This window comes from Urocitellus parryii, unplaced genomic scaffold, assembly GCF_045843805.1.
Source record: "Urocitellus parryii isolate mUroPar1 unplaced genomic scaffold, mUroPar1.hap1 Scaffold_43, whole genome shotgun sequence".
Classification (NCBI taxonomy): Eukaryota; Metazoa; Chordata; class Mammalia; order Rodentia; family Sciuridae; genus Urocitellus; species Urocitellus parryii.
Genome location: NW_027553833.1, coordinates 654568 through 676893, shown reverse-complemented (window position 1 = coordinate 676893; position 22326 = coordinate 654568). Strand labels below are relative to the sequence as shown.

Genomic DNA, 22326 nt, shown 5'->3' with positions numbered 1-22326 from the left:
TGCCTGGGGAGGGGCTGGAGGGGGTGGGGGCTAGAATGTGAGCCACATGTGGGGCTCTTGTGACGGGGGCTGGGGACAGGTGGGCAGGCAGGAAGCCAGGGCCTGGGCCCCACTGTGTGCACCTACTGCATGCACCTGGCCTGGGCCTGGACCCTCCCCTCCCCTTCCTCTTCTCCATCCTCCCACCCTGCAACACCCCCTCCCCAGCCCCTCTCTGATGTTCCCTGTCCCCAGAGCCCCTAGAGGTGTGCAGTAGTGAAGGGCAGGAGCTGGGGAAACCTTCCCAGAGCCCCCAGGGCCTCCGTGGCTGAGGCCCTGAGCAAGCCCTGGTCCTAGACCCCAGGGAGGGACCCCAGGTCTTGGTGCTGGCCTGGGTGCGGTCCGTGGCTGTGGGGTTGGAGAGGCAGGCTCTGCCGTTAGGGGGAGCTTCACCCTGCATCAAGGCCCCACCCAGGAAGGTCAGGCTAGGGTGGGGGACGCTGCCTGTTTTCTCTGGCTTAGGCCATGGTTCTGATGTGCAGGAGGAACGCTGTCATTCTCAGTGTCCCTGTTTGAGATCCTTTAAGGCCACTTGTTACCCTGAAGATCAGTGGAGTCTCATGGAGGGAAGACCCAGCTACTGCCCCCTTATTCCAGAGGCTAAAGTCCTCCTGCTGGAGTCACTGTGCTGCTTGGAGGCTGGGAAAATGACCTGTCCTCAGCTGACCAGAAGGCGCCTCAGAGGGCTGGACCTCAGCAGGCCAGAAAGACCTGCCCCCTGGGCTGTGGGCTGCTCACGGCCTCCTGAGGCCAAGGCAGCACCCAGCACAGGGATGGGCGCCGGCTGCTGGGGTCTTTGTGGCGGGAGGGGTGACATCCCGAGTCTGGTGAGGGACAGTGCTAGGTGTTCTGGGGCTCTTTGGTTCACACCCCCACCTCCTCCCCACCTTTTCTGCTCCCTTCCTGAGCCCCAGCTGGCTCCCCCAGGGAGCCCCCAGCTACCTCTCCCCTCCTCTGAGCATATTTGCATGAAGGCTCCTTCTCAGGGGCAGGATGTGGGGCCTCCCTGATGGGAGCTCTCAGGGCGCCAGCTCTCAGGGCGCCAGCTCTCAGGGTGCCAGCTCTCAGGGCGCCAGCTCACATTCATCAGGGGCCTCTGTCCTGTGGCTCCAGACCAGGGTGCCCCAGAGGCCCCTTCTCCTGGGCAGGCTGCACCACAGGACAGGGCCGCCCACTTCCACTTGGAGGTGGAGGGAAGGACGGTTGCTGGCTGGGCCTGGAAGCTTGCAGGACAGAGCCGGGGGTGCACTCCAGGTAGAAGATGGGGTTCCTCCTCCTGGAGCTGAGGGCAGAGGTGGGCCAGCCGAGCCGGACAAGGGGTGTGGTTGCTGTTTGGGGTACTCTGGCTTCTCTGGGGGGTGGCAAAGCAGCAGAGTTCAATGGAGCAGGACATGGGTTCCTCTGTAGGCCCAGCCCCGGCGTCTGCACTGAGAGGCATACCCACTCGGGAACACAGCTCCAGGTACTTCCCGCCATCTGATTTCCTTACTTTACAGCTGAGGAACCAGGTGAGGTTTTCCTCTCAGTCACCTGGCTGGGCAGGTGGCATATAGCTCAGATGTGCCTCTAGCTGTGAGCTGCTGGTTACCATGACTCCGAGGTGGGCAAGGGACGGAGGTGGGCCAAGTTCCCAGGCCTGTCACATCCCAAGTCTGTGCCTGGCCTTCCCATTTCTTTTTATTTGGTGGTGCAGGGGACGGTCCCCAGGGCCTAGTGCTGAGGGGACTTGCATGTTAGGTGCTAGGCAAGCGCTCTGCCACTGAGCTGCACTCAGCCCTGGGCCTCCCCATTCTTCAGCCAGAGGACTAGGCTTATCCCCCAAGCCAAGGATAAAGAGCAAACCCATTGATAAAAAGTCCAGTCCAGTGTCCCCAGGGCTCCTTCCTGCCCTGTAAGACCAAAAGGAAGCTGTACCACGCCCTGGGGTGGGAGTGGGACACTTTCACTCCAGGGCGAATCCCAGGGAGGGTCCCCTGCAAGCTCGAGAGCAGGGCTGGGACCCACTGCAACTGAATGGGGTCTTCCCTCTTCTCCACCTCATGCCCTTGCGGCTCCCTCCCCCCTGCTCCAGATCTCTTTCTGGGATCCTGCAGAGCCAGTCTCCATATCCCAGAATTTATCCGTAAACTTCCTGAGCCATCGCAGAGTGCAGAAAAGCAAAGGGCCACTTTATATTAGGTGACAGAATCCACCAGATCAGGCGTGTGCCACATTTTTCTGTTGCTGAATCCCTTCCTCTCCCTTTGTTCCATACTGAACATAGGAAATTTCAAAAGAGGTTCTTACTAAACGCTGGACCTGGGAATGTCAAAAAAGAAAATTCTAGATGCATGCATAAGATGCAGGTTCTTGGCTTGTCTCTGCTTAAGAGGTGCCGTCCCACCTCCAGGAAGCAAAGGCTGGTTTCTGTCTTCACCCAGGTAACTGGCAGGACACCTCAGTGGCCTTCAGATGTGACCATACCCTTAGGCCTTTCCACCTGAAGGAGGGACAGATATAAAAAGAAAAGAAGGAAGAAGCACTTTTCCCTTCATGAACCTCATGATTATCCAGGGGGATTGATTTGGGGGTGGGAAGAGGGTGCTGGCTAAGAGAGCTGTGGACCTGGGCTCAGACCCCTGCCCCCTGCCTACAGCTGAGTTACCTAGTGCAACTTCAGAAGCTCTCTGAGCCTCAGCTTCTTTGTTAGGAAGGAAGGGATATCACCACTTGTCTCGCCATGGTGTGGTTGGGAAGAGAGAGGAATCAGCTGAGAGCTGGCACACGGCAGGGCTTGATAACAGTGTTTATACCTTCCCTGTGGGGTTGGGTTGCCAGATAAAAGAAAGAAAGCCCAGTTAATTGGAATTTCTCATCAACAGTGAATAAATTGTTAGCACAAGTATGTCCCAGATGTTGGGCATCCTAATACAGTTATGGCTACCCTTGGCCACCCCCACCTTGAAGGTGTGTGCTGCCCATTTGGGGTGGTTTCTATGGAACTAGGACTACCTCCCACCCAGCTATGGAGCCCCAGGTGTCCAGGGGTGCACCTGAACTTCTCAAGTCGGCATTGACCTGTAACTTTCAGGTCCACTTGAACTACAGGGTAATGAGGTGTCCTCAGAACTTTGTGGGTGAGAGTGGGGAGAAGAGCCAGCCACGGGGTGGGCTGAGACCGTGGGGAGCTGGTTGGCAGGAGGAACGCACTGGGAGGCGAGCTCTGGAATCAGGGAGGATGGGAACCTCATCAGGTTGTGTAAGTGACTTAGAAGAGTCTGGTCCAGTCAAGCCCTGCCCGCCCACCACAGAGGCTGCCCGCCGTCTTTCTCTAACAGGCCTCTCGCCTCACCTTCCGTGGGAGGGGCTACCCTCCATTTCCCAGCCCCTTCCCTCTCCAGGCTCCTCAGATTCTTTAGGCCGCAGGGACCTCTGTTCTCTCTGTTCTTTGAAAAGTGACTGAGGCTCCTCCTTTATTTATTTCCTCCTTTGAAAACCTCTAGCAAGAGACACTGGGTTTCATTGAGGAAGGCAGACTCATGGCTCACCAGTGTCCGCCATAGCCATCTTTGCATTCCTAGAGCTTCTCCTTCACATACCCCTGTGCCTAAGTGCACACTTGAAAAAATAGCCAAGTGGGGCACCCTCTGGTCTCATAAAAATCCAGGGTGCCCTTTCTACCCGCCCTGCCCCTGTTCCCAGACCCATCATGGGCTTGTGAACTTGTCCTGTTAGGCGAGTTGATGTCAAATTGTCACGGTGCCCACGGGGACGTGAGGCTGGCACAGGTTCAGATGCGACATGTCGGGGCTGGAGATGAGGATGAGGGAAGGGAGGGGTTCAGGAGGAACTGGGTGGACACAGATTAAGGGGTCTCGGCAGGGAGGGGTGGAGGGAAGCAGCTTGGGGCCTGGCAGAAGGCTGGGCTAGGGCTGGGATCTGCAGGTCCAGGACCTTCCCTCCCTGGACTCCAGGCCTGCCCTGTCCTAGGGGCTTTCAACCTGATGAGGACAGCACGGCTGTTTTGCCTCTGGCTACCACATGGTCCTTGTCCCCCCAGCAGGCCAGGAGGGAGAATCGTGATCCAGGGGTGCCCTGGTCAATCAGCTTGTGAAAAGAAGAGAAAAGGTTGATTTTAGCTTGGATTTAGTCCACGATTGATTGGCGCCTTTGCTTTGGGCTGTGGCATCCGCAGGAGCACGTGAGGGGGGCTACCCTGCTCCCCCCATGCCGGGCGGGGATGGAAAGAGAGAAGAGACCAGGGTCCCAGACCCCTCCCCACGCCACCCAAAGACCTCCCACCAGGCCTACTGCTTACACTTTCTAACACATCCCGGTAGCACCATGCTGGGCACTTTGGGTGACACTGCAGACCAAAATCCTAGCCGGCCCCAAGGCCCCCTTGTCCCTTTTCCAACGAACCAGGACGGCCACAGCCTCTTACCCAGAGCAGTGAGGATGGGGGATGGGCAGCTCTGGGGGGGGGCAGGCATTGCCACTCAGATCTGGGTGGGGTGAGGGGTGGGCGGAGGGCTAGCTGAGCAGAGGGGACAGGCAAGGCTACGTCCCTTCAGGTCACTTCAGAGCATCAGCTGCATGAGTAGCCTTTCCAGCCGTGAGATTGTGGGGCCTCTGGAGTCCAGCCTGGAGAGGGACAGGGGCTGAGAACAGGACGGGAGCTGACTTATCACTAACTGATAAAGGACATCAGGTGACCTATCTCAGTGGCTGAAGCCTCTGCAGGCCCAGATTCCTATTCTACGGAAAGCACGGGACACGGGGCTGGAACAGAAGTGGGTAAAAACCTAGGAGGGGACTCTATCTTTGAGGAAGTGTTAGAATAGTTTGAAGATGAGTAAGAAACTGACATGCATGTTAATACTCCCTTGTTTCTCAGGGACTCTTCTTCCCCCAGCACTGGAGATTGAACCAGGGCCTCATACATTGAGCCTTTCTTAAATTTTATTTTGAGACAGGGTCTCACTAAATTGCTGAGGCTGGCCTCAATCATGTGATCCTCCTGCCTCAGCCTCCCTAATCCCTGAGATTATGGCCTACACACGGCCCCTGGATCTGGTGGCCTTAAACAGTAGGGGGCCCTGTCTGATCTTTGTTTGCAGGGTCCTGGGGTTTCCATTTTGGGTGTCCAGTGGTGGGCTGAACCTGGGCTGAAGGATGAGCTCCCCCAGCGCCCCTCTGAGTTGGGCCCCACAGGGCTGGGGCGCTTCCCCGGTTGTCACTCAGTTCTAAGTAGCAGAGGGGGATCGAGAGGCCAGGCCCTGGCTGTCTACCACCAGGCAGGGAGAAGTTGTCCCCGTGGTTTTCTGGGCCTGCACACCAGGTCTGGCCCTACCTTCTTGTAGCCTGCTGGGTGGGGCCTTGGATGAGGTCTGGAGCCCTGGACAGGGACAGGCCATGGTGCTGCAGGAGGCTGGGCTGGGGCGGCCATCTGGCAGCACCCCCTCCATGTCAGAGGGAAGCTCCTGCAGCGGGGGTGGGAGGAGGGAGCTGTGGACTGGAGGTTGGGTGGTCTGGGGACAGGCCTGGCCTCTGTTCCCAGCGGGGACATTGAGCCAGCCTCGGGCTTTCTCCCTCCCCTGTGAAACAGGGCACAGCAGGTGCCCGCTGGCCTTCCCGGTCTGGGTTGGCGAGTGGAGGCTGGGGATGGGCTTGGATGGGTGGAAGGGGCTGCCGCTCCTGGGTATCTGAGTCACTCCTGAGGGTGGAGCACCCGTGGACACACGTCATCGGGTACACCTGGGAGGGTCTGTGCTGCATGAGGGCCCACCCAGACCTGTCCTGTGGACGATGTGCAGGGCAGCCCGAGTGGGTGGGCAGCTCCTGGCAGATGTGGCCATGCCCACTCCCAGAAGGCAAGCCTGCCCTCCCTGAGCTGCAGGTGGCCTTGCTGTGGGACAGAGGGCTGGAGCTCCTTGCTGCTGCTGCGCCTCTGCACAGCTGCTTACGGGCTGCAAGGGCCAGAAGCCCAGCCTGGGGAGTAGCCCTGGGAATGGTGCAGCCCCAAGGACAGGGCCCGGCCTGGTCAGGGTCAGGCGGGCTGGGGCCTTTGTCTCCTGGGTGGTGCCTGTTCCCCTGCCAGGCTGCTCCCCTTCCGGCCTCTGCGTCTGTCTCCTGCGTATTTGGTGTGCATTTCCCTCTCACTGGCCACTGCTCCACCATGCTCCCAGCCAGCTTGTCCTTGGCTAACCCACATGGTGTTCCTTCAACCGGCAGATGGGTGTGTTTGGGGCAGGTGCTGCCTGGTGTGGGCTTGAGATTGTGGACCGGACGGCGCGGGCAGGGTTGCTTTCCAGCCTCCTGGACACGGCAGGCCCTCCAGACCCCTCACGCTGCAGACGTGTGCTCACCCCCAGGACACGGTGCTTCTCTAACCTGTGCTCCTTTGGGCATTTCCAGGGCAGAACTGGACTCCCGGTGGCCCCCGTGGTGGACACATCCCCTGTCACACCCCGTGGGATGGTGAACGTGGACACTCCAGAGGCTCCTGTGCAGCTTGAGCTCTGTGCATGATGGGCGACAGGAGACTCCCCGACCACCCGCAGCCCGTGGAACTGCTCAACCTCTATTTGGAAGACAACCTGAAGCCCCACCCAGGAGTGTGTGAGAGGGAGACCCATGGCCAGCCAGGCCCTCCTGAGCCTGGCGGGGGACACTCCTGGGCCTTGGACTCTCCGAGACCAGCAAGCCTGGTGCTCCTGCCAGGGTCTCTGGTGTGGAGCCTGCGCACGTGGGACACTGCTCCTCCCCAGGAACACCAGGGGGCAGCTCCTCCGCACAGGTGGTGTTCTGGGCCGGCATCCTGCAGGCCCAGATGTGTGTCCTGGACCTGGAAGAGGAGCTGGAGAAGACGGAAGGACTCAGGGCTGAGCTGAGGTGCTGTGTGCCCCCGTCCTCCCCGGGCCTCCCTGGTGACAGCGACCTGCGGCCCAGCCCAGCAGTGGAGGAGGACTTCGGGGAGGACAGTAGTGGGCCTGAGGGGGAGAGCCAGGCCTGGGCCCTGGAGGGAGCAGCAGACTCCTCCCCAGAGTGGGGTGCTGAGGAGGAGAGCCTGTCCTTCGACAACCCCCTTTTCCTGGAGAGCCTCTGCTCCGACACCAGCGCCTCTGGGGAATGCTTCTCCTAGGGCTTCTCCGACTCCTCCCCACAGGCTCTGGAGCCTCTGCTCCTGGGAGGCACAGGGTCCCGGGAGCTGGGCAGTGAGCCAGATCTGAGGGACAGCACCACGGAGTCCAGCGGGTGTGCCACCCCTCCGTTCCCTGTGCCCTCCTACAAGCTACACACCTCCTGCTGGGCCACCCATGGGGCTCCCACAGCCCCTGCCACACAGGAGGGCGAGGTGAGTTCACTCCCAGGGCTGCCCTGGGGACATCCAGGGGAGGGCCTTCCTGGGGCCACCAGGCGCAGCACACTCTTCAATGCAGGGCCCGCTGGTGGTCTGAGGTACACTGCTGACCAGCAGGACCAGTGTGGCCTTCAGAACCCTGGGAAGGTTGTCACCACCCATGCCATGGTCGTGAGGTCCACAGAAGTCCCCGTCTCCAAGGGGCTGTGTCTAGAGACATGTGAAGAACAGGCAGCTCCTCCTTTACAGGGTGTCCCAGGAGGATTCCCAGTCTTCCCCTCCCTCCTCTGAGACTGTCCCAAATGCCAGCAGGGACGGTCTCTGCCCCAACAGAAAGGATCTCCAGGGATTCCGGGGTTCTGTTACTTGTAGCTCCCCATCTTCCACTGTCCCCCATCCGTGGTCAATAGATCGGCCTCAGATGACCATGGCAGGGGGCCTGTGATATCACCCAGCCCTGGGCATGAGACAGTAGGGAACAGTTTTCCCAGGGAGGCCTCCCTTCAGAGATAAGGAAGCTCAAGTTGGCGGAGGGGCTATGGCCCTCTCATCTCTGCAGAGAACACGGAGTGCGAGGAGCCCGGCCGGCGGGGCCCTGTGAGGGGCACTGTCTCAGAACCTCAGAGGGAAGCCTGGGAGGAGCTGGGGCTTGCCTTCCCGCTGGCTGAGCCTGCCGTCCAGGCCTGTGCCCGGGGCCAGGACCCTCCCCGGACCCACGCCCCTTGAGGGCAGGTACTGCCTGAGCAGGCGTCTGGTGAGGTGAGGAGACTGGTGGGATATGCAAAGATCCTGGGAATCATTTCCTTCTGGTCAAACCTCTTCTCTGCGCCCTCCTCCTCTTAGACTTCTCTGGAGGACCAGCCCCCTCTGGCCACACCTGCGGTACCATCTGAAGATAGGGCACTGGCCTTGGAGACTGCACACCATGGAGCTGACCTCGGCCCTGCCACACATCCTGTGCAGCCTTCGGCAAGTCAATTCCCCTCTCTGGGTGGGCCTCACCTTCTCCATCTGTGAAGGAGGAACGAGAACCTGCTGATTTCTCCTCTCCTAGGATGTGGGTCTTCTCCCATCTGAGAACTGAGGACCCAGATTGGTGCCTGTGTCTTCCCGGTGGGGGCTGGTGAGGAGGGAGGGGATTCCAGGTGCCCTGTGTTCTTCTCTCCCCTTCCCACTTGCTTGTTCCCGGGGCTGATGGGATTCTGTAAATCTCCACAGGAGCCACCCACCCCTGAGGCCTGCCAGACAGAAGAGGATCCTTCTTGGCCCTAGGAACCTCTTATCTCCCAGGACAGAGGTGAGACCCCACACAGGGGTGTGGTGGTGGGAAGTGGGGGTGGTTCTTGGGGTCATCATGCTCATTCCACACTCTCCCTCAGGTGGAAGGGAGGCCGGGCGTCCCCAGGAGCCTGTCCCCTGCATCCTGGGCCCTGGGGGAGCCCAGAGTCTGAGCACAGAGGCCTCGGCCCCAGGCCCAGCCCCTCCACCTCCCCGGAGAGCAGCCCCCCGCCCCAGCGCCACAGCCCTGGCACTTTCCCCAAGTGGTCACCAGACGCGCCACACCCTTCTATTCTGGAGTCGGATGGGGCAGAGCCAAGCTCCCTGAAGAAAGAGGCGACGGGGAAAGCTCCACACCCAGGGCAGGAGGCAGAGAGCCAGGGCCCAGCCAGGACTCTGGAGGCTGCAGGTGCTGAGCCCGGCGAGGACTCCACATCTGCCGAGGGGTGAGTCTGATTGGCGCCCTGGCTCCTGGTGACGGTGGCCTTCAGAGTACCCAGCGTGGAGCTGGCCATGTGATCCCAGCTGCTGTGGGGGGGCTGAGGCAGGCAGAGTGCAAGTTCAAGGCCAGCCGAGGCAATTCAGTGAGTCTCAAAGTAGATAAGTAGCTCAGTTGTAAGAGCTCTTACCCCACATGTGAGAAAGCGTGTGCTCAACCCCAGCACCAGGAAAAAGAATGAAAGAAAGAAAAGAAAAGGAATCCACAAGCCCCCAGCCCTCCTCTGGACGGAGGGTAAAGCTGTCGGGCCCTGAGTCCTTCTGACAGCCTCACAGCTGGGCTGTCTGAACGGCCTCGGGAGAGAGCTGACAGGGACCAGAGGGTCTGGAAGCTCAAGAAACAAATGGGAGGATGGTCCCAGGTGGAGGTGGAAGGGTGGAGAGGCCTGGCTCTGGGGAATGTCCACAGCTGGACCCCAGGTGGGGAAGAAGGCAGGGAGGCATTGTGGGGAGCTGACCGGGCCCTGGCCGCCTTGGGGGAGAGCAGTCCAGTGACGTGGGGATTAGAGATGGCCCTGGCCTTGAGGGAGTGCTTGGGGGAAAGTCACCTGACAGTCTAGGCCCAGGGTGATGGCTTTGATCTCGGAGGGAGGGGGGCTCTGGTGGGGACTGAGTGACTGGCTCTTGGGGCCCGTGGCAGGTAGGGGTCACCTCAGGACTGTGGTCAGAGGTGGGAGTAGGCCACCTGTGACGCAGACCTCGTTGTCTACCAGCCCCCATGCTGCGTCAAGACTCCTGGCCCCTGGAACTCAGCAGGGGAGCAGGGGCTTTGTCTCTGGTGGGCTAACAGGGGCATATTGGACCAGATGGTGCAGATATGGGAGGTTAGTGTCACCAGCTGGCCAGGCTGACAACTAAGAAAACCACACAAACACAGAAATACCTTTTTGGGGGCTTAGCGATGGCTCTGAGACCTCAGCTCCATGCTGAGGGGATCAGGGAAGGAAAGAGAGAGAGTGTGTACACCCCAAACCCCTCTATTTATTGTGGAAAAGACATTCAATAGAAAGTTCCACCCAAATAAGGCCAGGGGTTGGGTTTCGAAGGGTGGAGTCTCGCCTGGTGATGTCTGTGGTCAGCAGATTGATTGACATCTCGGCAAGTCACGCCCATCGCAGGTGCTGTGTGGGACCACAGGCAGAGCCAGAGGAAATGACACAGATGTCACACAGCCCCAAAAGTTTGTAACGCCAGCCCAGTCCCCTCAGATGCTCAAATGCACATAGCTCACACACAGCCCATGGGTGGCTTGCAACAGGCCAGCCCTATTCCCATCTCGGTGTTTGGGTGACGATGACAAATGTCAGTCAGTGCCAGAAACCACAGAACCACTTTCCTTATGCTTCTGGAAACTTCCCTGCTGTGGGGCTGTTCAGAGGCCAGGTAACCAGAGAAATCTCAGCCTCCAAAAAGGGAGGCTGCAGATACCAAAGACTAGTTAATCCAACCCAAAGCAAAAGTAACTCCACCTGAAGTGACAACTCTAGTTTCATAGTAAATAAATGGTGAAAAGGGTTAATTGGGCTTTATCCTGGCTAAACATATAAGTAAGTTTATTTAGTCTTACATTTAACACACTGTAGGAAGTTCAATTTTCTTGACACAGCCTTGGTGGCCTCTTTCATTTATGCCACCTTTCATAGTGAGATCCTGAAGATCTTTTTTTCTTTTTTTGGTACCAGAGATGGAACTCAGGGGTTCCATCTTAGCCACTGAGCCACATCCTCACATTTTATTTCTTATTTTGAGACAGAGTCTTGCCAAGTTGCTCAAGGGCTCAAATTTGTGATCCTCCTGCCTTAGCCTCCTGAGAGATCACAGGCATGTGCACGGCACCTGGCTCTTTACAGCTTATTATCCATGTAGTTCTCTTTACTTGGCCAATTGTGTCATTATTTCTATTTCCTCCTCTTCAGTCCCCATCTGTCAGTGGCTTTCCATGGGATTCCTGGAGTCTTCCAGGGTCACTTTGGACGGACTTCCTGAAATCCTACAGGTTTTGGCGAGATCTGCCTTTTGCTCTTCAGTGTCTGTTCTGTTGATCCTACATTTGGGGATGTTTAGGAGACTTAGGAAGCAGAGCAGTTATCAGCCAAGAGTGGACCTGTTCATGAGAGGTGGAGAGGGCCCTCGGGGGGGTGTAATCAGCCCTCGGGTTGCGGGCGTTTTGATATTTGATGACATTTGCGTTCTGTGCGACTCTGTCACTGTGCCGGCTTGCTCATGAATATGTGAATGACTAGGACGCCCACACCTGGTGGTACCTTTGCAGGGAGCACAGCAGAGTCAGGTAGAGATGGGGCTGAGTGACTTCTCAGAGCCTCGGTGTGGAACTCCGTGCTCCTGACCCTGGGGTGAAGCGCCACTCGGCGTAGCTCACCCGCCAGGCTCCTGGTGGTGAGCAGTGCCAGGCACAGGAGGGCAGGCTGGAACCCCCTCTTTGACTCCCCTGTCACCATTCAAAGCCAGTCTAGCTCCCTGTTCTAAGGCCGGCCTTCGCCTTTCTTGGCTGGGGGTGGGAGTGGGGACAGGGCTGGGCTCAGGGGAGAGAAACGCTCCACTCACCTTGGTTGACAGAACCCTTGGGGGCCTGGAAGGGCTGCACCTGAGCTCTAGGTGAGAAAGCTTAGATCCTCTGGGGGAGGAAGTGTGGGGCTCCCAGCTCTCCTGTGAGGCAGGTTGAGACTCCGTCTCCCCTGGGTGAGGGTCTGGGCCCAGCTCCAACCCCGAGCTCTGGGCACCCCCTTCCATGGCTGCTGCATGGACCCCTGGCCCAGAATGCCTGCAGGCCATCCAGGTGTGAGTCTGAGGACACTGATGGACTCTTCCAGGCATGCGGAGAGCTCTGCGCCCCAAGCACAGTCCCCAGAGGAAGGTCGGAAAACACTGGCTGGGGACAAACTGGCTAATGGCCTCCGGACTACTGACAAGACGGCGTGGAACTTGGCCTCACGCCTCTATCACCTGGAGGGCTTCCGGAAGTCTGAAGTGGCCGTCCACCTGCAGAAGAAGTAAGGGCATTGGGCCTGGGCAAGGCTGGAGGGGAGGCAGGACAGCGGGCAGCTGCCCACGGGCTCCCTGCATGGGCTGTCCCCCTCCTTCCCTATCCTGTGACCCCTCCTCACCACCCCCAAGCCCACTACTGCCTCTCCTCCCAGTGTTCCGCCCTCCTTGGCACGTACTTCGTCCTCGGCCTTTCCCCAGTACTCTGGCCCCCTGCTGCTTTCTCTGGTCCTAGCTGGACCATCTCTGCTGCACACCCTCCATGTTTCTTAGAGCCCCGGCCCAGCCCCCTGGCCCACCCCAGAACCCACAGGCCCCTCCACACAACACTGGGTGGGTGCCAGGGGTAGGCCAGACCCTGACCGTCCCTTGCCATCTTGGGATCTGGGGTCCGTATCTGGCCCATGCCGTGGCCAGGCCTAGCCTGCCCCAGTCCAGCTCTCAGGCAGCTGTCCCTCTGCAGCGATGACTTCAGCAGGGCGGTGGCCAGGAGTACCTGTCCTTCTTCCAGTTTGGAGGCCAGAGCCTGGACCGAGCCCTCCGGTACCACCTGCGGGCCCTCCCTGGGGAGGCTGTGGAGGGGGCAGTCATGGGACGCGGGATGGGGTTGGCTCCCTGCCCTGGGAATGTGGCCACCCACCTGCCTCTCCTTGACCACGGCCTCCTGCAGGGGCTTCCTCCAGGCCCTGGTGCTCAGCGGGGAGACCCAGGAGCGGGAGCGGGTCCTCTACCAGTTCTCCCGGCGCTTCCACCACTGCAACCCTGGGGCCTTCCCCTCAGTAGGTAGGGTGGGCGGCTGCGGGTGGGGCAGGGCTGGGGGCAGTGTCCCTGTATCTGCTGGGGCATTCCATGGGTGGGGGCTGCTGGGGGCGTGTGGGGGCTGCCGAGAAGCGGGGGTGGGGGTGCGGGGCGAGGGTGCATCCCACCCTGTGGGCAGAGGACGTGGCAGGCAGAATTTCCGTGGCTTCCCCTTCTCTCTTCCTGGGGCAGACTCTGTGCACACCTTGACCTGTGCCATCATGCTCCTGAACATGGACCTGCATGGGCAGGTGAGAGGCGGGGAGCTGAGGGCCTAGGGCACAGGGTCTTGGGACACTGGAGGATCCCCCGAGGGACCGACGGGGGTGTGTTCAGTCGGGGTGGGGTGCTCAAGCTGTCCCTCTTCTCTCCACGCCACAGAACATTGGGAAGAGCATGAGCTGCCAGGACTTCGTCACCAACCTGCACGGCCTTCAGGATGGCGGCAACTTCCCCAAGGAGCTGCTGAAGGTGTGGCTGGGCGCCCCCCTCCAGGCCCCCTCTCCAGGCTCCCCCCTTCAGTCTCCCCCTCCAGGCTCCCCGTGGAGCCTGGTCCTTGGTCCCTTGCTCCCAGGGGGACGTAGAGAGCTCAGCCTGGCTCTGCTGAAATGCCAGGAGGATGTATTTTGGCTTGGTGGCAGCATCAGGGACATCTCGGAATTGGTTAACTGTGCAGATCTCAGCCCTGGACCTACTGAGCCACGCTCTGGGGCTGGAGCCCTGCAGATGCTCCACTAAGTGACCGTCTAGGTGATTTTTGTCCCTTTGAAGTCTGAGAAGCACTCTGAGTAGATGACAAGCAAAGTTTCATGTAGCAAATGTCTCGAATTCAGGTTTGGGAGTGGGACAACATACCCCTGGGCCACTCAAGATCCCCACCTCACAGTGTCCTCCTCAAGATGAGATCACCTTCGCCAGGTGCAGCACCTGCTTCCCAAGCAGATCTCTGGTTCCTTCATCTAGTGAACATTTATTGAGTGCTTACTGTATGCTGCACACCTTGCCAGGCGTTTGGAGGGCACCAAGCTAGCGAGATGCACCTCTGTCAGGACTATACTCACTATGTTGTTTCAGAATTCTAGCACATCATTCACGAGTTCCTTCCTTGACCAGACCTTTATTGTGGGGATTGCTTAGTCTGATTCCCTCTCTGTCTGATCCCTCCATGCTGGCTGGTACACAATGCATGTCCCCTTCAAGAAAACTAGTTCAGGCCTTTCCAAGTTTGGGCAGAGCAGGGACTTGCTGCCTTGATCATCTCTGTGTCTCCAGTTTACATCCTAGGGCCTGGCACCTGGGAAATGCTCCAGGAATAATTTGTTGCATGGACAAATGGACAGATGGATGGATGGATGGATGGACAGGTGGGTGGGTGGATGGATAGATGGACAGGTGGATAGGTGCTTGCCCAGTCAAAGGAGAAGGATAGCTGTGATGGGGGTGCCAGGACAGGCAGCCCCTAGCGGTGTGCCTGAGGGGTGAGTTTATGTAGCCTAGCCCTGAAGTCCCTCTGCCCACCGTGTGCTTCTATTCCAGGCTCTCTACTGGTCTATCTGAAGTGAGAAGCTCGAGTGGGCTGTGTAAGTGAGAGTCCCCTTCCACTTCCCTCCTTGGCCCTTGATCCTGCCTTTGGGCCTGTCCTTCTTCTGTCAGCCGAGTCTTGGGAGGATGCTCCCTCTGTGTGGGATGGAGCCAAAGGCAGAGTGCTGGCCAGCCGATCTCAGAGAAGCCCAATGTAGTCAGGGCTGGCCACGGGGCTATTCCCAGGAATTGATGGTTGGCTGTGAATGTAGATCCCATGTACCTCCCCAACCAAAGAGAGTGTGCTGAGGCCCCGGGGGGCAGTGGGAACTTCCTGGTGGTCTTTGCCCACTCAGCACTCCCAGCCTGGTTCTCTGACATCCAGGGATGAGGAAGACACAGCCAGACCTGAGAAGGCCCTGCCATCCCCGCCTGGCAAGACGGGCAGCCCCTTCCTCCAGCTGGCTCAGGATCCCCTGGCGCCCACCTACAAGCAGGGCATCCTGGCTCGGAAGATGCATCAGGATGCGGATGGCAAGAAGAGTGAGTGTCTCCTGCCCAGGAGCAGGGCTGGAGGGGAAGCGCTGCCCAGGGGCCACTCTGTGTGTGCGGTGTGAGATGCCCTGCTGAGGACAGGCAGCGAGTGCTGCTTCCTCCTGAACATGACCATGACCTGGGTGCTGGGGAAGGGGAAAGGGGGTGTCCAATTATTCCTGGGCCCTGGCCCTGCAGTAAGGGAGAGATCAGGCAAGAGAGTCAGCGAGCGGGGTAAAGGTGGGAGGGCTGGACTGAGCTCGGAGATGGAGGAACAAAGGGTTTCGTTTTGTTCTGGGGACTGCATGTGGGGAATGGGCAGGTGAATGGTGGACCTGAGTGGAACCCGGGGGGCAAGAGGAGCTAGAGTTCTGCAGTTGGTCAGGGGAGGCACCCACAGAAGACGGAGCAGGCAGAGTCACTCTACCTGGAGGACGCACTGGGGCAAGGCTCATGGAGCCCCAAGCAGCCCAAGGCAGCAGCCTGGCCATCGCCATAGACTCCTCTGGAAATCACAGATGGAGTCGGTGTGACATTCAGAAGCAGTCTGAGCAGGGCCCCAGGGAGGTGGCTCCTCATCACGCAGGACCCGGGAGGTTGGGTGTGTTGCAGGAAGGTATCTGAGTGTAACTGTTTGGGCATGGCTGTGTTTGTGCCTGGGGTTCGGGGGATGTGGGGGATGAGAGAGGGTCTAAAGAAATACCCACATTTGTATGCAAGTAGTTCTCTGGTGCTGTGTGGAGCAGCACTGGGCTGGAGACCCAGGAGGTGCCGTTGAGTTTCCTGGTGATGGCTCTCTGTGCGCTTATGTGCATCCTGGTGGGGAGGGACGCAGGGTGAGGGCAGGGTGACCTGCCCACACTGTGTCTGGGTGCGGGTGTGCCACTTGCCTTTGTGTCTGGTCTAGGACAGCGCCGTGGGGCAAGCGAGGTTGGAAGATATTCCACACTCTGCTGCGGGGAATGGTCCTCTACTTCCTGAAGGTAGGAAGGAGGCGGCACCCTGATGGGCAGATGGGGTGGGGATGTACGGGATGGTCAGCTGTTGGAGGGGGCAGCTGAGACTAAACCCTTCTCTGAGTCCTGTGCCTGCTGGCAGGGAGAGGACCACTGCCTGGAAGGAGACAGCTTGGTGGGGCACATGGTGGATGAGCCCGTGGGGGTGCACCACTCACTGGCCTCGCCCGCCACCCATTACACCAAGAGGCCCCACGTCTTCCAGCTGCGGACGGCTGACTGGCGCCTCTTCCTCTTCCAGGCACCGTGAGTCCCTAGGGTGGGAGGAAAGTGGCCAGGCCTCGGGGCCCCCGATTCTCCTCTCTCCTGTCCACCTGACCCCTCTGAAGCCTGCTGGCCCAACCCTCCTTGCCAGGAAACTTTAGAGTGCCGTGACCCCAGAGATGAAGCCAGGCGTGGCCAATTTCCTGGAGGCATCCACGGTTTCCTTCTAATTCTGGGTCAAGCCTCCCAGTGTTGGGTATAGGATTCCAGGAGGTCACTCAATTTTTGACATTTAAAATACCATCTGTTGGATCCTCCTGCCTTTCTGGGGATTGAACCCAGGGTTTGGGCATGCTAGGCAAGCACCATACCAGTGCTTGTAACTCCCTTGTAACTTATTTTGAGACAGGATCACTAAGTTGCTGTGGCTGGCCTCCAAGGATTGGTCCTCCTGCCTCAGCCTCCCAAGCATCTGGGATTACAGGCAGCTCCAGGCAGCTCTGGAGTTTCCTCTTTGATAATTAAAAACCTCAGGCAGAGGGCAACTGCCCAGTAGGGAAGGGCTGCTGGTTTGGGTAGGTAGTCCTGAGTGGATGGAAGGCTGTGTAGATCACGGAAGGTGTGGCATCGGGAGCAGGTGACAGGGCGGACCCTGGGACCACGAGCTTCTCTCCTGCAGCACTGCCAAGGAGATGACCTCCTGGATCGCGCGCATCAACCTGGCTGCGGCCACCCACTCAGCGCCGCCCTTCCCCTCTGCAGTGGGCTCCCAGCACCGATTTGTGAGACCCATCCTGCCTGTGGGCCCTGCTCAGAGCTCTCTGGTAGGCTCCCTACCCGCTGGGGTGCAGAGGGCTGGTGGGGCTGCACACCTGTGCCTCCGGTGGTGAGAGCCCACTACCACGTATGACTTCCACACCGCCTTCCCTCCTAGGAGGAGCAGCATAGATCCCACGAGAACTGCCTGGATGCGGCTTCTGACGACCTGCTAGATCTGCAGAGGAACTTACCTGAGCGGCGGGCCGGAGCCTGGAGCTGGAAGAGTACCGCCTGCGGAAGGAGTACCTGGAGTACGAGGTGAGGCTCTGCCGCCCCCTCCTGGCTGCCTCTGTCCCTGCAGCCATCGCTCCAGCAGCTTGGAGGCCCCGGTGTGCTGATGCGCACACAGATGTGAACAAATGTACAATGTATATCTGTGTGCACTCAGGCCCTTCACTTCTCGTCCTGGAGGTGCATAGCAATGCCATCTGAAAACTGATGGAGGTCTCTTTATATATATATATATATTTTTTTTTCCTTCCTGGGCTTATTTGGCTTTTTTCCAAGTTGAAAGACAAATTTTATTATAGCAGAATTATTCCCCCAGTACCTACCTAATAATAACAGGTAGTGTATGTGGACTTGTATTTCTCTCACGAATTACTTCTTGTGATTATCTAATGCCTCTGGGCTGGGTACTCGCATCCTCGTTTTATAGACCAGGAGACCGAGGCATAGGGAGCTAACGGTCTGCGCAACTAGTAAGTTCACCTGTCGCTCCAGTCACCCCCGTATGGTCCTAGCTCAGGCAAGGCCTTCCTCAGCCCTGTGACGGATTCCAGGATGTATTTGCACCCAGTCTGACCCCCCCCACACACACCCCAGTTCTTCTTTGGCCTCACATCAGTGCATATTCTGGGATCCTGATGCTGAGTGTCCTTGTCCAAGGTCCTGGCGGTCCTGCTGAGGTTGTGGGCAGCGAGGGAAAGCCAGGCGCAGTGTGAGCGATAAGGAAGTCCTGCCTGGGCCCGGCAGGAACCCATGCAGCCTGCTCCCTCCCTGGTCTGCTTTCAAGGTCCCTGTCAGCCCTTTGACTTATGTCACCCCCTGGCTGTGAGCTCCCTATTTCCCAGAGGCCTCAGGGTGTGGCTGAAAGGACCCAGCCTCTCCCACCACTGCCCTGCTGGGACTGTCAGCCCTCATTTGGCCTTAGGTCCTCCTTTTCTAAACCAGAAACACCGTCCAACCTCCCAGGGCACGGCTGAGGAGCCCGTGGGATGGAGGGTAGGAAAGGGCCTTACAAGCCGGGAATGGGAGCCCAAGGGTGCTGGTTATTGCCTGTGAAGCAGACGAGGGCAGGGTAGATGGCATCAAGCTCGCAGATGCCAGCTGCTACAACACTGTTCAGACGCTATGAGGGCTCCATCCAGATGTGAGGGTGCGTGTATGCTAACAGACCCTGGGCACAGTGGGACACGGAGCTCAACATGGTCTGGGGACAGCAGTCGCAGCCCTACGACCCCGGTGGTTGTAACAGGACTGGCTGAGGTCAGAGGCAGTTGGTGCTGTCTTCTTTCTGCAGAGGTCTCTGTCACCATTACTTCGTGCACCCAAGCATGAGTTGCCCCTTATGAATCCAGCCTCCCCCAGCCTAAGACACAGTGCCTCTGTGTTGCAGAAAACCCGCTATGAGACATATGTGCAGCTGCTGTTGGCACGGCTGCGCTGTCCCTCCGGGGACCTGGCCCTGTGGGAAGAGCGGCTGGGGAGGGAAGCTGCAGGCCTGCGGCTTCAGCCAAAGCCCAGCCTGAAGAAATCCCACTCCAGCCCGTCTCTGCACCAGGATGAGGCCCCCACCACAGCTAAGGTGAAGCGCAACATCTCAGAGCGCAGAACCTACCGGAAGATCATCCCCAAGCAGACCCACAATCAGCTATGAAGTTGGTGCCACTTCTGACACTGGCCCTGATCCAGGTGGACCTGAAATGAATCCACGGAGGACCTTTATTTCTCTGGGTTCTTGGTCCTCTGCTGGAGGACCAAGCTCTCTTCCCTGTGGTCCTTCCCTCACGCTGCCTGCCTGCTCACGACCCCACAGGCCCTTGGCTGTGGCTGCTCCTGACCACTCCCAGGGAAGAGGAAGGTCAGGTGGGGCCTGGGCTTCAATCCCAGGGACCTATCCCACTTCCATCCCCAGAATCCAGGATGCCTTGTATCCTGGGCACATGGGCCTGGGTTTCTGGGAGTGAGCTTGGGGCCATCCAGCCAGGGAGCCACAGCCCAGAGGACAGGGACCTGCTAGGGGAGGCCCCAGAAGAACAGAGCAAGGACTTCTGGGAGACTTCAGCTCACAGCTCATGACTCAGGTTACTCAGGCCCTGCCCGCCCAGGGACACCCTTCTGGCAGGGACCTGGACAGGTGTCAAGCACCCAGGGAAGCTGCGAGGCCTCCGTCTCCTGTGGCTCCTCTTCCCATTATGATCACCCATACACGGGGACACAGGAGAGCTTCCTGTCCACTTGATGACCAGTGGAGCCTCTGATGACCTGAGTGGGGCAGGGCCTCAGAGTTCTGCCAAGAGCCCTGGAGTGCTAGGGACAAGGGACCTTTGTTTCCCCAGCGCAGGGAAGAGGGTTCTTCAGGTTCAGTAGAGGGGGGAGTGGTGACAGTCCCTTTGAGGCTCAGCTGAGGAGGGGTGGGGGAGGGAGGCTGGAGTCTGGGGTCCTTGGCCATCTTGGAGCTTTCTCCCTGCACCTGATCCTATGCACCCCTAAAAGCTGCATTCCTGGTGGCTGCCAGGACTCCTCGTCAGCACCCAGCCAGTGCCCTGGGGCCTTGCTACCCTCCCCTGGGAAATCCCCTTGCCAGCCCTGGCTGCCCCCCAGCTGGGGCTGTTCTCTAGGGGAGGTTCCGGGAGACTTGGGGACTTGGGCTCAGGCTATGGGAAGGAGCTGGCTGGAGGGGCAGCCTCCATTGTCTCTGTCCAGCCAAGCGTGATTAGGCTGCCTGCCGCCACCTGCATGACGCACTGGCACTCCCGCCTTCCTGCTGAGCCACAGTCCTCCCTCCTGGCGAGGCTTGTCACCAGCCCTGGGCCTGGGGCTCCATAAGGTGGGGCCACACAGGGTCTCTGTCAGGGCCTGGGGCACCCGGTGGGTGTGCAATAAGTACAGGCCATCACGAAGGAAGTGTGCATGAGTGTGTGCAGAAGGGGGGCAGGCATCAGGGCCACCTGCAGGGTGGGGGCCACAGCCGTGTGTGTGTGTGTGTGTGTGTGTGTGTGTGTGTATGTGTGTGCCTGCAGCATTCCTGTGTATGATGGGACCATAGTTACAGTTTTCCAAAGTTGAGGGGCCCTAAGAATCATTTCTATGCATTCCTTCATTTCTGTCCATTTCACAGATACCATTGGACACTCAATATAGGCCAGTACTAGGAGATCCAAAAATGAGTTAAACATGCCCCTGACCCCGTGAGTTGATGATTCTGCCCGCTGGCTCCTAGCCGTCAGTATAGACAGATTCTCTCTTACTGGAGAAGCTTGATAGAAAAGCCACAGTCCTGCCTTTCCCCCAGGATTCTGGCTCAGTCTCCTGCTCAGGGGAGTGGGTACATGCCTTCAAAGCTACTTAGGTCACTGAGGCATAGTAGCAGTTAACAGCCCCCCTAGAGCCCAGTGTCACTTTTACTAAGGTGGAAACGTGGCATCAGGTGGCCCTGACTTGTCCAGGCCTGGTATTCTCAGGCTGAGGGAGCTGGGTGGCTTTTTGACCTCATTGAATATGTGTCTTCATTTCTGACACCGGAATAAAAGGTGGAAGTCAGTCTGCACGTATGGTGCTTTGCTCTGATGCTTTTTTGCTTGTGTAGAACCTGCACCTTCCCTTTCACCTGGGCAAGGGAAGCCTTCAGGACGGGGTGACTGGCTGCTGGCCTCACCGGGTCCATTGGACCAGGTCTGGGAGGAGAGGGGCAGGCAGGGTGGGGATGCAGTTGTAACATACGGCCACTGGGGGGTGGGCTTGCATCTTCCTAGCTCCAGGCTGCTCAGGGGCCCAGCCACAGCTGTGGTCAGCAGGGGCAGGAAGTTAGTCTGTGGCCCCTGGGCCATCTTCATAACCAGAACCTTCCACTCCCCGAGCTCACAGGGGCCAATAGGTGGGCTCTCCCAAGCAAAGGGTTGGGATGGGGATGGCTTTCTGCAGCAGGAGAGAGGAAGTTTCTGCAGCCTGGGGCCCTCCAGGGAGGCTCCTGGTTACCCAGGAGAGTGAAAGCGGAGTGACCCCCAGTCCCAGTCCCAGGAGTGGAGCACACCCAGGCCACGCAAGTCCCCGTCCAACCCTGGCTCCACACTACCCTCCTCCTTTCCCTTTCTACTGTGGGGGTCCTCCCTTTGCAGAAGAGCCTCATCCGAGGTTCGCGGTGATGAGCCCAGGCTGGTCAGGGGGTTGAACTGGGCTCCAGTTCTTCCTGTCCCCTCTATGGAATCTCAGCCTCTGGGGCCTGGGACTGCTGTGACCAGGCTAACACCCCTGATCCTGCTCCTGGCGGCTTGATGGCTGCTCAGCTCGTGGGCTGCAGAAGCTGTGGTTCACCAGCACCAAAGAAGAGTCAAGATGGCTGTGGCCCGAGGCCTGGGCCACTCCTCGGGGCTCAGAGTCCCCAGCAGAAGGAAAGAGGGGGCTGTGCAGGGACTCAAGGGGCGGGTTGGAGGGTCAGGGTGAGAAGCTAAGGGAAGCAGGGTCAGCAGGGGCACTAGTCCAACAGGCAAGGATGTCCAGTGTGGCCAAGGAAGGCGGGGGGAGCTGCTCAGGGGCCCAGATGAGTGACGGCTTGTGGCTTAGGAGCTTTGCTTTAAGATGAAATCAAGCAAAGCCATGGGTGGGGTCTGATGGGGTCAGGACTATGTGAAACTCTCAAGCAAATCTAAAAGTGTTTCAAGTTTTTCAAAAATTAAAAAGGTAAAAGTGGAGACAACGGTCTGGGGTCAAGGACAATCTGGCTGCACCTCAGCTGGCCGTTCCTTGTCCTCGCCCTCCCACCTTACCCGAGTGCATGTTCACAAAAATGTCAGGGTTTCCTGCATGGGCACTCTCTCCCTACCACTGCCAAGACTTCGGTTTTTTTGGGTTCCTGTGTACACCCCTGCCTGGTCGCCTCCTCTTCCCTTCTCCCCAGGAGGAAGACCTCTTCCTGTCTGCATGCCGTGCCTGGCCACCCCATGAGGCAGCACTGGCCCCTGCCCTGCCTGTGTGACCCCTTGTCCTCAGGGCTCCACGGGGCTCCTTGGCCTGCTGTGCTGTCTGCCACTCCTCATCTCGCCCCAGAAACAC

General features: G+C 58.8%; 1 protein-coding gene across 1 annotated transcript; it reads left to right on the top strand.

Moving 5' to 3' along the window:
• Window positions 1-6548: 6548 nt before the first annotated feature.
• On the top strand, window positions 6549-18931 carry LOC144252458 (PH and SEC7 domain-containing protein 4-like). The gene is given in 19 exon segments (XM_077794765.1): window positions 6549-6637; window positions 6742-7375; window positions 8225-8350; window positions 8401-8504; window positions 8761-9105; window positions 11989-12168; window positions 12624-12649; window positions 12652-12703; window positions 12831-12943; window positions 13151-13209; window positions 13340-13429; window positions 14495-14538; window positions 14865-15022; window positions 15926-15996; window positions 16112-16275; window positions 16913-17057; window positions 17168-17249; window positions 17252-17310; window positions 18671-18931. Coding segments are annotated over 19 exon segments (2802 nt in total).
• Window positions 18932-22326: the final 3395 nt, after the last annotated feature.